This window comes from Pristis pectinata, chromosome 2 (genome assembly GCF_009764475.1).
Source record: "Pristis pectinata isolate sPriPec2 chromosome 2, sPriPec2.1.pri, whole genome shotgun sequence".
NCBI lineage: Eukaryota > Metazoa > Chordata > Chondrichthyes > Rhinopristiformes > Pristidae > Pristis > Pristis pectinata.
The window spans coordinates 13,379,742-13,393,900 of NC_067406.1; the positions used below are offsets into that span (position 1 = coordinate 13,379,742).

Genomic DNA, 14,159 nt, shown 5'->3' on the forward strand with positions numbered 1-14,159 from the left:
TGCAGCTGCAGTACAGTGCAAGGACAAAAATCTATAATTTACAAAAATAATAAATAGTGCAAAAAAAAGGAATAATGAGGTAGTGTTCATGGGTTCATGAACCATTCAGAAATCTTATGGCAGAGGGGAAGAAGCTGTTCCTGAATCACTGAGTGTGGGTCTTCAGGCTCCTGTACCTCCTTCCCGATGGTAGTAACGAGAAGAGGGCATGCTCCAGATGGTGAGGGTCCTTAGTGATGGATGCCGCCTTCTTGAGGCACCACCTCTTGAAGCTGTCCTTGATGGTGGGGACTGTTGTGCCCATGATGGCTGAGGCTATAACGCTCTGCAGCCTCTTGCGATCCCGTGCATTGGAGCCTCCATACCAGGCTGTGATGCAACCTGTCAGGATGTTCTCCACTATACATCTGTAGAAATTTGCAAGAGTGTTTAGTGACATACTAAGTCTCCAAAAACTCCTAATGAAGTAGAGCCACTGGCATGCCTTCTTCGTGATTGCAGCAATGTGTTGGGCTCAGAATAGATCCTCCGAGATGTTGACGCCAGGAACTTGAATTGGGATCTAAACCCAAAACCCTCAGTACCAAGGCACGGGGGCTTCCAAGTGAGCCATAGCTAACATTGGCAGATGAGCACCATGCACAACTTAACACCAAAACAATCTTAACATTCGGATAAAAGATGATGCTATCACAAACAACTAAAATTCATGATTGAAAAATATTGCCCCCAAATATTTTGCAAGTTCATACTCACAAAAGCACAACCTTAAAGGGTGATGGCAATAACTTAAGAAGGGAATTTGATAAATACTATAAAAGACAAAATATTTGTAAGGCTGCAGGGAAAGAGCAGGAGAATAATACCAATGGAATAAATCAAAGAGCTGACCAAAGCTCAAATGGGCTGAATGGTCTCATTTTGCGCTGTGGGATTGCAACAAAATATAGCCTTTCTAAATTCTCTTCATTGCTTAGAAACAAAATGCACCATGTGCTGTCTGTTTAAGTTGAAAGACGTTACCTGGGAATTGTTAATAGTTGTGTCAGCTTTGTGACTAAAGTCTCTTCTTCCAGCTCTCTCACAGACACACGAAGGGCCATTCCTTTGCTCTCCAGGCGGATGATGTTATCCAGCTGGTCATAAAAGAGTGCCAGCCCCAGCACTGGGACCCCATGGTACACAGCCTGGTGCAAACTGTTTATCCCACCATGCGAAATGAATGCTCGAACCTGTGGGTGTCCTACATGCAAAGTATTATTTGACCAATCACACTGCTCCCAGATAGGCAATTATAAAGCCTGCTCTGCAAGAAGATATTTTTTTTAAAAATCATTCTTAGTATATCTCAATGGACGCATAGCTGACATTTATTGCCCATGTGTGGTTGCCTTTGACAAACTGGTGTTGAGTTTGACTCTCTGTAATCCTTCTGGTGAAGGCATGGAGTTATGAAGAGATACAGCATGGAAATAGGCACTTCAGTTCACCGAATCCACACTGATCACCAACCACTATTTACATTAATCCTAAATCAATCCCATTTTATTCTCCCCATCTACACTTCCCCCCCGCCCCCCAGATTCTACCACTCACTGACGTGCTAAGGGCAATTTGCAGTTGCCAATTAGACCGACCAAACTGCATACCTTTGAGACGTGGGAAAGAACTGGAGCACCTGGGGAAAACCCACATGAATCAGGGAGAATGTGCAAACTCCACACAGACAGAACTCAGGCTGAGGATTGGACCAGGGTCTTGCACCTCAAGGTAGCGGCTCTACCAGCTACACCAATGTGTCACCCAACAAAGGCACTCCCAACAAAGCAAACAGTTTGACCCAGCAATTATGATAGGATCGTCGAGTCGTACAGCACGGAAACAGGTCCTTCAGCCCATCACGTGCATGCTGACCTTCTTGCCCATCTACACGAATCCCATTTGCCTGTGCATTTGCTCAGTATCCTTCTATGCCTTATCTATTTAAGTATCTGTCTAAATGTCTCTTAAACTTACTGATTTTATCTAAGTGTAGTGGTTAGTGTAACGTTATTACAGCGCCAGCAACCTGGGTTCAATTCCGGCCACTGCCTGTAAGGAGTTTGTACGTTCTCCCCATGCCTGCATGGGTTTCCTCTGGGAGCTCCGGTTTCCTCCCTCATTCCAAAGACGTAAAGGTTAGGAAGTTGTGGGCATACTATGTTGGCGCCGGAAGTGTGGCGACACTTGCGGGCTGCCCCCAGAACATTCTATGCAAAGGATGTATTTCACTGTGTGTTTCGGTGTACATGTGACTAATAAAGATATCTTATCTTATCTTATCTTCTGGCAGTGAGTTCCAAATATCAAACACCCAAATATCAGCTTTCCCCTCACATCCCCCTTAAAACTCCTTCCTTCCACCTTAAACCTATGCCCTTCTCTGCACTCTCTCCTTATGGTGTGGTGACTGGGCTGCACACAGTACTCCAAGTGAGGTCGAACAACCTCACTCTTGTCGGGATTAAATTTCATCTGCCAGTGCTCCACCCAACTTTCCACCTGATCTATATACAAGTCATTAATGTACAGTATATCACAAACAATAAGGATCCCAGCACTGATCCCTGTACTATATCACTGGTCAGAGAATGACAATCCGAGAAGCATCCTTGCATCACCACCCTCTACCACCCATCACCAAGCCAATTTAGGATCCAATTAGCCAGCTCGCCTTGGATGCCATACGCCTTAATGTCCTGGACCAACCTACCATGCAGAACCTTGTCAAATGCCTTACTATGCAGTGTAAAAGATAACGTATAATATTGGACAATGAAACAGGCTGTGACCATGATGACATTTATGCTCTGCTCAAACCTTCTCCCATCTCTCCCCATCTAAATGCCCCAGCAGAACCCTTCATTCCCTCCCCACCACCCCATAACATCTTATCCAGCCTCCTTTTAACAACATATTCACCACATTTTTTACATCATTTGCCACAATCATTCCTTGTCACAGGAAGTTCCACATTCTCACCCTACTTTGGGCAAAGAAGTTTCTTCTCAATTCCCAAATGGTGATGGTTATAACAGACCAAGGTGTGATAGGAATTGTGTTCCCATACTTGCATGTAACAAATGCCATGTCTTTGTCCTATTCATTATCATTTTTCAATTTGCCCTGATAATTTATAATTAAAAAATCCAAAGCATAGTTCAAGTCATTGACTGCACAATTATTTGTAAGGAACTCTTTGAAATTTAACTTAATATGTGTCAGTAAACCCCTTCACCCACGGAAGGCTAAATGTAGACATTGGAATGACTGATTCACTGACTTTCACCCATCCCGTGTCATAGAACAGAGAACAATATGGCACGGAACAGGCCCTTCGGCCCACCATGTCTGTGCCAGACATGATGCCAAGTTAAACTGCACATCTGCCTGCATATGGTCCATCCCTCCATTCTCTGCCTGCTCGTCTGCATGTTTAAATGCCTCTTAAACCATTGATCTTAAGCCTTGCATCTTCTGCCTAATGGAAGGGGGGTGGGGGGGGGGTGGTGTGGGGCTGTGGGGAGAAGAGAGAATGACCAGGGTTGGAGGTGTCCTTGATTATGTTGCCTGCTTTCCCAAGGCAGTGGGAAGTGTAGACAGAGGCAATGGATTTCTGTTTATGATGCAAGCACTGATAGACTTGTACTGTGCTGCAGATCAAATCTTGGATAAAAGGTTCAACCTCAATCCTGATGAAAGGTTATTGATCTTTAATGATGTTTCTCCCTCCCCAGATGCTGCCTGACTGCTGAGTGTTTCTAACATTTTCTGTTTTCCAGGCATTTTTATTCCCCTCTCACGTCACCCCATTCTTACCCAGCAAGTCATTCTGCGGAAGCCACTTGTATATTTTCACATTATCTGGCAGGCTGATGTCAGAAGGCCAGGAGTTGTTGTTGAATCGCCATATGAACTTCTGTGGAAACCGAGAGAAAGCTCTGGTCATCTTCTCAATCAGGTGCCGATCTGCAATTGACTCCACCATGGTCCCCAACGCAACTATAATAAAGCCCTGGTCGCCTGTTAGATAGTCTTCCATTTCCTATATATGAAAATAAAAACCCATTAAAATTACAGTTCACACCCTCAGCAATTCCAGATTGTGATGTTGTAACACAGGATCAAAAATTGGGTCATTCAGTCAAGCTCAGGCCAGTTCATGGATGTTGTCTGAACTCTGCTGTCATGGAGTACAGCACAGGAACAGGCCCTTCAGCCCACAATGTCTAGGCCAAGACTGATGCCAAATTAAACTAATCCCTTCTGCCTGCACATGATCCATATCTCTCCATTCCCTGCATATTCCCTGCCTATCCAAAAGCCTCTTGAACACCACTATCATATCTGCTTCCACTACCACCCCTGGCAGCATGTTCCAGGTGCTTACCACTCTCTCTGTTAAAAAATTTACTCCACACACCTTCTTTAAACTTTCCCCTCTCACTTTAAAGCTATGACCTCTAGTATCTGACATCCTTACCCTGGGAAAAAGATTCTGGCTCCCTACCCTACGTCTCTCCTAATTTTATAAACTTTTATCAGGTCTTCCCTCAGCCTCCGCCACTCTGATCTAGGAAGCATCCTGGTTAAACCTCTTCTGAACCCTCTCCAAATCCTCCACACCCTTCCCGTAATGGGGCGACCAAAACTGCAGCCTAACCAAAGTTTTATACAGCTCTGGTTACACAACTAACAAAAGTTCAATAATCTCTCGTTTTGTAAAGATGCATTGATCTGCTACCTCAACAGCTTTTATGGGAGGGAGCTGAACATTTCCACTCACCTTTGCAAGAGGTGCTACCTGACATCAACCGTAAATTGCCTGACTCTATTTTTAAAGGCTACCGTTATGATTCTCCATGCAGAATCATCCTTGGTATTCATCACTGCTTCCTTGCTGCTTAACAGCAAACCTTGTCAGAGAGGATCTGTGGGGATGAAGAGTTGATGACCCAAACTGCAGACTACTTCCTTTGTAATAACAAAGGTTGTCAACTGATGGATGACCCACTTTTCACCTCCAACCTTCCACCCTTCCTTGTCACGACACCTCTAGTATGTAGGTGACTGGTAGAATCTGGGGGAAGTTGATGAAAATGTGAGGAGAATAAAAAATGGGATTAATGCTGACACCAACTTTTATCGATGCACCATCTGGATGCATCAGGGCTTGGTACGGCAACTGCTCTGCCCAGGACCACAAGAAACTGCAGAGAGTTGTGGACACAGCTCAGCACATCACGGAAACCAGCCTGCCCTCCATGGACTCTCTCTATACTTCTCGCTGCCTCGGTAAAGCAGCCAACATAGTCAAAGACCTCTCCCACCCTGGCCATTCTCCCTTTTCCCCTCTCCCATCTGGAAGAAGATACAAAAGCCTGAAAGCACGTACCACCAGTCTCGGGGACAGCTTCTATCCCGCTGTTATAAGACAACTGAATGGTTCCCTAGTATGATAGGATGGACTTTTGACCTCACAATCTACTTTGTATGGCTTTGCACCCTATTGTCTGCCTGCACTGCACCTTCTCTGTAACTGTGACACTTTACTCTGCATTAGTATATAGACATTCTGCTCTTTAAATTTAAATTCTATGTCTCTAAGAATTACTAATAATGTTCTCTTCTGTGACACTTTACTCTGTATTCTGTTAGTGTTTTTACCCTGTACTGCCTCAATGCACTGTGTAATGAACCCAGGGTGCCAATGCTCAAAACAAGAGGACATGGCTTTAAGGTATTGGGCGGGAAGTTCAAGGGAGATGTCAGAGGGAGGTTTTTCACCCAGAGAGTGGTTGGTGCATGGAATGCACTGCCTGGGGTGGTGGTGGAGGCTGATACATTGGACAAGTTCAAGAGATTATTAGATAAGCATATGGAGGAATTTAAGTTAGAGGAATATGTGGGAGGAAGGGGTTAGACAGTCTTAGGTGTGGTTTGAAGGGCGACACAACATGGTGGGCCGAAGGGCCTGTATTGTGCCGTATTGTTCTATGGTTCTATGGTTCTACGGGATTGATCTGTACGAACGGTATGCAAGACAAGTTTTTCACTGTACCTCAGTACAAGTGATAATAATAAACCAATTCCATGTAGGATTGGTGTAAATGGGTGGTTGATGGTCGGCACGGAGTCAGTGGGCTGAAGGGACTCTTACACAGCACAGGAACAGGTCCTTCGGCTCACAATGTGATGCTGAACTAATTAAACCAGTAATTAAACAACTAACTAAATGAATCCCTTCTATCTACACAATGTCCATATTCCACCATTCTCTGCACAATTCATGCGCCAATCTAAGAGCCTCTTAAACACCTCTATCGCACTTGCCTCCAGCACCACCCCTGGCGACACATTCCAGGTACCCACCACTCTCTGTGGAAAAAACTTGCCCCGCATATCCCCTTTGAACTTACTCCATCTCACCTTAAATGCACGCCCTCTAGAATTAGACATTTCGACCTTGGGAAATATGTATCAGCTGTCTACCCTATCTATGCCACTCGTAATCTTATAAACTTCCATCAGGTCTCGCCTCAGACTCCGTTGCTCCAGAGAAAACAGCCCAAGTTTGCCCAAACTCTGCTTCTAGCACATGTCCTCTAATCCAGGCAGCATCCTGGTAAACCTCTTCTGTACTGTCTCCAAAGCCTCCACATCCTTCCTATAATGGGGCGACAAAAAATGAATGCAATTCTCCAGATGTGGGCTAACCAGAGTTTTATAAAGTGGAACACGACTCTTCAACTCACTGCCTGACTAATAAAGGCAAGCATGGCATACATCTTCTTTACCACCCTATCAACCTGTGCGGTCACTTATATGGAGCTAAGGACTTGGACCCCAAGATCCCTCTGTACATCAACACTGTTAAGTGTCCTGTCTTTATGTTTATCTCCCAAAGTGCAACAGCTCACATTTGGCCAAATTAAACTCCATCTTCCATTTCTCCACGCGTATCTGCAATTGATCTATATCACTCTGTAGCCTTTAGTGATCTTCTACACTATCCACCATGCCACCAATCTCTGTATCGTCGGTGAACTTACTAACTCACCCCATGCACGATTTCATCCAAGTCATTTATGTACATCTTTCTGTGCTGTAATCGTCAATGAATCTAAATTTAATTTCTCTATATGTAACCCACGACAAATTTAAATAACCAATGGTGGGATTGGGGTTGAAACACATCCCTCCTGATCAAAAGTCAGGACCTCCAGTAATGACTATACTGTAGGCAGGCAAGGTAGTGTAGAGGTTAGCGTAATGCTATTACAGCACCAGCGACCCGGGTTCAATTCCCGCCGCCGTCTACAAGGATTTTGTACGTTCTCCCCATGTCTGCGTGGGTTTCCTCCGGGTGCTCCGGTTTCCAATCACATTCCAAAGACATACAGGTTAGGAAGTTGTGGGCATGCTATGTTGGCACCAGAAGCGTGGCGACACTTGCGGACTACCCCCAGACACTCTATGCAAAGGATGCATTTCACTGTGTGTTTCGATGTACATGTGACTAATAAAGATATCTTATCTTATCTTAATACCCTGCAGGGACCACACGTGTGAAATGTACAGCATCAGTACCTACCTGAGGCAATGGCTCAGCAGGTTTAGAAAGGTAACTACCAACAAAGACCACATTGGGCAGCAACGGTCGAGGGTATTCCAAAGAGAAGCCCGTGTTATAGATCCAGAGCTCCGCTTTATGATGCAGGTCCTCCAGATTTATGTCTTCGCCTGAGAAATGCTTTCTGATAACATTGTTGAAGGAATTAAAGCACATCTGACCTTCAAAATAGTTCCGCAGTAGCACCCAGGCATTCTGGAGGCGTCCGAGGAAGGTCATGGAATCCGACAAATGAGACATAAAGGCAGGCACGTAACTGGGGTTTGACGGCATGTGAATATAGCGCGCATTGTAGGATGAGGTGCCATAGACGGCAACAAAAGGCACCTTGAGCTTCTCAGCCAACAGCAAGGTGCAGAAATGAAAGGCCTCGATCACCAGCAGATCAAAGTTTTCATTCCTTAGTCTGGTCAGTACTTCAGAATCTGATAACAGCTCGTCACACTCGTAAGCATGCAAATTCAGGATAGTGAGGAACCAATGAATAGAATATCTGTTTCGGAGAAAAAACAAAGGACAACTTTATTCAACTGTAGCTAGCTTTCAGTGTTTAAGGAGCTTGAGTTTATCATGTGTCTTGGCTCATTGATAAGACCTCAAAATTGATTTAGAAATACTTATTAGAACATCTACCCATTTCCTGGTCAACCAACATCTCCTCCCTCGCCAAGAAGGCACAGCAGCGTCTCCACTTTTTACAGCGGCTGGAGAGAGCAAACCTGCCCTCCCCCACCTTCCAGCTGCATCTCTGTCTGGTACAGTAACTGTAACATCTCTGACCGTAAGCCTCTGCAGAGAATTGCGAGTACAGCGGGAAAGATCATTGGAGTACCTCTTCCCTCCATCCTGGACATCTACAACACACGATGCACACACAAGATCTGCAGAATCGTAGATGGCCCTTCTCATCCCTCCCACAACCTATTTGTCCCACTGCTGTCTGGCAAGCGGTACTGAAGCATTCGGGCCAGAACCACTAGACTGTACAACAGTTTTCTCCCCCAGGCTGTCAGGCTCCTGAATACCCTGGAGACAGTTTCAGACAAATGCCGCGTCAAAAGTCCTGGTTTGCACAACAGTGTATAAGAACTTTGGCTGCTGCCGAACATGTTTATACAATTAGTGCAACACAATGAGTTCTGTATTTTCTTCGTCCAACTTGGTTTTGCACTAACTCTGCACTAAATTTGTATTCTGTATATACCGTTTTTTACACTATTTGTACTTGCACAATTTTACTTCGTCTGTGTTTATTGTATGTGTTCTGTTTTATATATGTCCTTTGTTGTGTGAGTCTAGGGGAAATGACATTTCGTTCCTCCATGTGTTTTTATAGCATATGGTGAATGACAATAAAGTAACTTGAACCTTTGTCAGAATTGAGCAGAATCGTATACCACACATGTAATCTAGTAACTCAATATAACCAGTAATCCTTGATCTTACAGCAGCAAATAAAACAGTCTTCAAGCCTCTATCTTTGACTTTCCACAAATTATTGAATACCCCAAATTTAGTTCATTATCTGTAACCTCATACAGGTGATCTGCTCCGAATAGCAGTTCAGGTAACAGAGATTTGTCCTTACGGAATTCACAAATCACTGAGATACAGAATAAAAATTCCACTCAGGGAACTTATAGGTCGATTTTTATTTTATTTTCAGCTCACATTTCTTAACGCTAGTGCAGATGATTTGGTTTCGTGTAACAGAAAATCATGATACAGATGCTTTTCAGGGAATGCAACCTCCACTCCCTACTTCCCTCGCAGCGTGAGGATTGCCTGTGACAGGTCTATATCTTGCTGGGTGTGTTAATAATGCATTTCATTATTAATGTGAAAATTGAACAGTGGGTCCAGAGATGGTTATAATTTCTGAGCTAGTTGGTCAATTTACATGCTTTTCATAAATGGCCTTAAAACTCCACCACGAAGCACTTTTTTCTCCTTCCCAGTCCTGACGAAGGGTCTTCAACCTGAAATGTTAACAGCTTCTCTTCCCACAAATGCGGTCTGACCTGCTGAATACTTTCAGTACTTTCTGTTTTAATCCCTAAGTGCAATGCATTATTCTTGAGATTCCAAAACATATTTAATTTTACTCTTTTTTTTGCTTTTCTTTTTCTTTTAATCTAATCAGCCTTTCCCTCCAGTTATTTCATTCTCTGCCCCCAACTTAATCTAATTCAACTAATTTGTCCTCCTCATGATTTGTCAATTCTACCAGTTCCATCAGTTAAGGAGCTAGTCTGTCAGTCCTGTCAGTCACTTAAGCCCCTAAAATCCAACTAGCACGTGTTTGGGTAAACTTTCAACAGGTTACAATAAAAGAAAACAAGAGCTAAAGGATGCAAGGCTGCAAGACTGGGGTAGTTGCAGCAAAGCAAGCAACTAGAGGAACATTTCATGCAGAGGCAGCATTTCTCAATTTCATGCTTCCCAACAGGAGCCTCAACACAAAGAAAAGTCTTGAAAGGCTGACACTGGAACTAAGATAGCAACAAATTCCACCTTTTGAAGCATTGCCATGGCACGGTGGTGTAGCGGTTAGTGTAACGCTTTACAGCGCCAGCGACCCGGGTTCAAGTCCAGCCACTGCCTGAAAGGAGTTTGTACATTCTCCCCGTGTCTGCGTGGGTTTCCTCCGGGTGCTCCGGTTTCCTCCCGCATTCCAAAGACGTACGGGTTAGGAAGCTGTGGGCGTGCTATCATGGCGCCGGAAGTGTGGCGACACTTGGGGGCTGCCCCCAGAACACACTAAGCAAAAGATGCATTTCACTGCGTGTTTCAATGTACATGCGACTAATAAAGATATCTATCTTCTGACATTTTTCCCCAAATGGAATGGACCAAACCTAAATTCACAGGAATTTCCAAGGTCTGGGTTCATTTTGGTTGGCATTAAACTTACTTGAAAGTTAACAATTAACTTAGCATTGACTGCCCTCTGGAAAAGACAGTTTTCAACTTTTAGCACCATTTGCATACAGAAGTGCTTCCTAACTACACTTCTAGTTTTTAGCTGTGTCTCCTTGTCCCAATCCAAAAATTAATTGTATCTACCTTATGAATTCTCCATTATATACTGAAAACTCATATGGGGCCTGATCCTGTGCTGTCCTGTTCTATGTAAATCATGCATGGACTTCCTATATTCCAGAGAATGCAACCTTAGTTTGCATAATCTCTACAAGTAATTTAATCCTTTGTATTCAGATACAAGTCCAGTACAGTGGTGATGCAACAGTTAACTTACTGAACTCCTATATGAGAGATCTGAGATCAGTTCACACCATGGCAGCTGTGGAATTTAAATTCAATTAATAAGCTGGCATTTAATAAAAAGGTCATCACTAAAGATGAACGCAAAACTATTGGACTGTAATTAAAGATCCATCTCATTCACTAATGTCAATCCAGGGAAGGAAATCTGCTCTCTGTTTCCACTCTGGCCTATATGCGACTCCAGACCCTCATTGTCATTGGTCCTGGGCAGCATTCAGAGTAGTCTGTCAACTACCTAAAGGCAGACTCCCCATGAGCAAAAAGACAACAGCAGCAAGAGAGGACAGAGTTTGGTGCAAAAGGTACATGGCAGGGCACACATACAATGGAGCAATGCCAGAAAAAAGGAAATAGCGATATCACCCAATAAGTTAAGGTGACCTCTATGGTACAAAAAGTATTGCTCTTTAACAGTCTTTCCCATAATCCCTCCTCCCCCTAGACTGCTGCCCCACTCCACACACAGATCAAGTCTGCAACAGGAGACAAGCCACCAGACTGGAGGAGGGTCCTCCATATCCTCATGGGCAGGGAGACCACTAAAATGCAACCACTAAATAAGTTCTTTTATAGTCATGTTCTCCATAGAGCACGCTATGCTCCTTCTAACCGCCTTATGATGTCTCACTTTGAACAGAGAGGCCTTTAAATGGTGTTCAGAATGTAAAACTCAATGGGTTGTGCTTTTTTATTTTTTTGTCACAGCCTAGCAGTCCCTTTGCAGACCTGACTGAATGCGCCAATTTATGACAGGAGGGCTTCAAGTGTCTGTTGAAGGATGAGTGACGTCAACATGTGTGCAACTTACACTGGAAAACGTTGCCACGGTAGAGAACGACATGACTGGAGACGCCTGGTCCAATTTTACAATTTTACCCAGAAATGATTGCTAATGTGGGTTACTGCAGGTCACATCACTTTTGGATCATTGAGCAATGAAAACTCCAGCACTAAGCCATTCAATTTCGAGATAAATGTTCTTATCTCTTTTGTTAACTGGAAAACATCTGATGGTGGAGATTTTTCTTCTTTTAATGGTATTATTTCTTCATAATTGTTAATCTGTTGATTTTAATTATGACAAATACACATCCCCAATTCAATGCTAATTTCTGTGGGATATTCATCAATGTCTAGTGTAGCGGTTAGCGTAACGCGATTACAGCGCCAGCGACCGGGGTTCAATTCCAGCCACTGTCCGTAAGGAGTTTGTACGTTCTCCCCGTGCCTGCGTGGGTTTCTTCCGGGTGCTCCAGTTTCCTCCCACGTTCCAATGACGTATGGGTTAGGAAGTTGTGGGCATGCTATGCTGGCGCCGGCAACGTGGTGACACTTGCAGTCTGCCCCCAGAACACTCTACACAAAAGATGCATTTCACTGTGTGTTTTGATGTACATGTGACTAATAAAGATGTCTTATCTTATCTTGCTCTGATGTAAATAGAGCATCAAGCCTGCTATTTCAATACTTTTAATTTTAAGAAGCAGCTTTGCTCTTAAATGCTTTCCTTGCCTGAAGTAACTTTGTGTAGATCTTGATATACGTTGCAAGTTGGTAATTGGTTTATTATTATCACATGTACTGAGATACAGTGAAAAACTTTTGTCTGAGTGCCATCCAGACAGATCATTGCATATACAAGTACATTGAGGTAGTACAAAAGGAAAAAAAATAGAATGCAGAATATAGTTACATGCAGTTACGGAAAAAGTACAATATAGGTAGACAAAGCCAAGGTTTCCTCTCATAGTGAATATTCAAACCTCTCACCGTGCTTTTGGTCTTTGCCTTGTGGAATGTGTGCTTGTTTTTGAAAACTTGTATGTTTTGTGGAAATCCTGCAGAGTTTCATACTTCTCTAAAATACAAAAGGCTATCAAAGCCATTTAAAGCCTTTCTTGCGGCCAATGAACAAGAGGAATGTTGCTCTTACAAAGGGTGTGGCTGTCATGCTGAAACAGTGATTTTTTTTCCCCCTGATGCGTCAAGTGCAATTTGCAATTTCCCTTTAAAATAAAAAGTTCATTTAAATTATATACTTACTCTCCTCGAAGAGCATTCTGCGCAAATGCTTGCTTTACTTTTCTGTGCATTTCTGGGTAATTTCCTCCAATGGTCCAAGGGATATATGTATAATTACCTCGTGTGGTCTTTGGTCCTGAAAGCCAAAATATTTGTTATACAACGCAGAAAGCAGGGCCTTCAGCCCAACATGTCCATGCCAACCAGGTTGTCTATCTGAGCTAGTCCCAATTGCCTGCATTTGGCCCATACTCCTCTAGATCTTTTCCATCCATGTACATCCTTTAAAATGTTTTAATTACATCCACCTTTACCACTTCCTCTGGCTGCTCTTTACACATACCCACCACCCTCTGTGTGAAAGAGTTACCCTTCAGATCCCCTTTAAATTTTTTCCCTCTTACCTTAAATCTACGTCCTCCAGTTTTAGACTCCCCTACCCTGGGAAAAAGATCTTATCTATGCCCCTCATGACTTTATATACCTCCATAATGTCACCTCTCAGTCTCCTACGCTCCAGTGAAAACAGCCCCAGCCTACCCAACCTCTCCTTTCAATTCAAACCCATCAGTCCCGGTAACATCCTCGTGAATCTTTCCTGCACCCTTTCCAGCTTAATGACATCCTTCCTATAGTGCGGCAACCAGAACTGAGCACAACAATCTAAGTGTGGTCTTATGAATATAGTGCTTCATGATGGTACTTGGGTTACAACTTGGGGTGAGAACACTAATTTTCCCTTCACTTCACCTTGAATGCAAAAGGTTATCATTCAGATGACTCAGGTGGCCTGAGCATGGATTTGCATTGGATTAGGGCAGAACCAAGAATTAATGCATTTGATTCTCTCAGCCCCACAGTTACTCAGTCACAGGCTGAATGGATGGCAAAATAACAGCAAAAGGAGATGCAGCCCTTGTCTTTTATCGAGGCGTAGGTCACAGATTTGCAAGGAACCTCAGCCTTGGTCCAAATATGGATTAAAGGGCCAAATCCAGAGAGGAGGCAAGAGTGACTACTTTTAACATCGAGGAATCATTTGTCCAAATGTGACATCAAGGGCGCCCTGGTTAAACTGAAGTCAACGGGCTTCAATGAGGGGAAAATAAAAAAGATGAAATTATACCTCACACAAAGGAAGGTGGTTGTTGTTGTTGGAGGACAACCATCCCAGTCC

At 43.6% G+C, this 14,159-nt stretch overlaps 1 protein-coding gene across 1 annotated transcript in view; it reads right to left on the reverse strand.

Moving 5' to 3' along the window:
• Positions 1-14,159, reverse strand: part of LOC127585183 (UDP-glucuronosyltransferase 3A1-like) — a 32,081-nt gene that overhangs the window by 1,948 nt on the left and 15,974 nt on the right. The window contains exons 3-6 of the mRNA XM_052042411.1: positions 13,004-13,118; positions 7,634-8,165; positions 3,859-4,084; positions 1,024-1,243 (exon numbers count right to left, since the gene is read on the reverse strand). Of these exons, the coding sequence (XP_051898371.1) occupies positions 1,024-1,243; positions 3,859-4,084; positions 7,634-8,165; positions 13,004-13,118 (1,093 nt within the window). The remainder of the gene's footprint in view (positions 1-1,023; positions 1,244-3,858; positions 4,085-7,633; positions 8,166-13,003; positions 13,119-14,159) is intronic.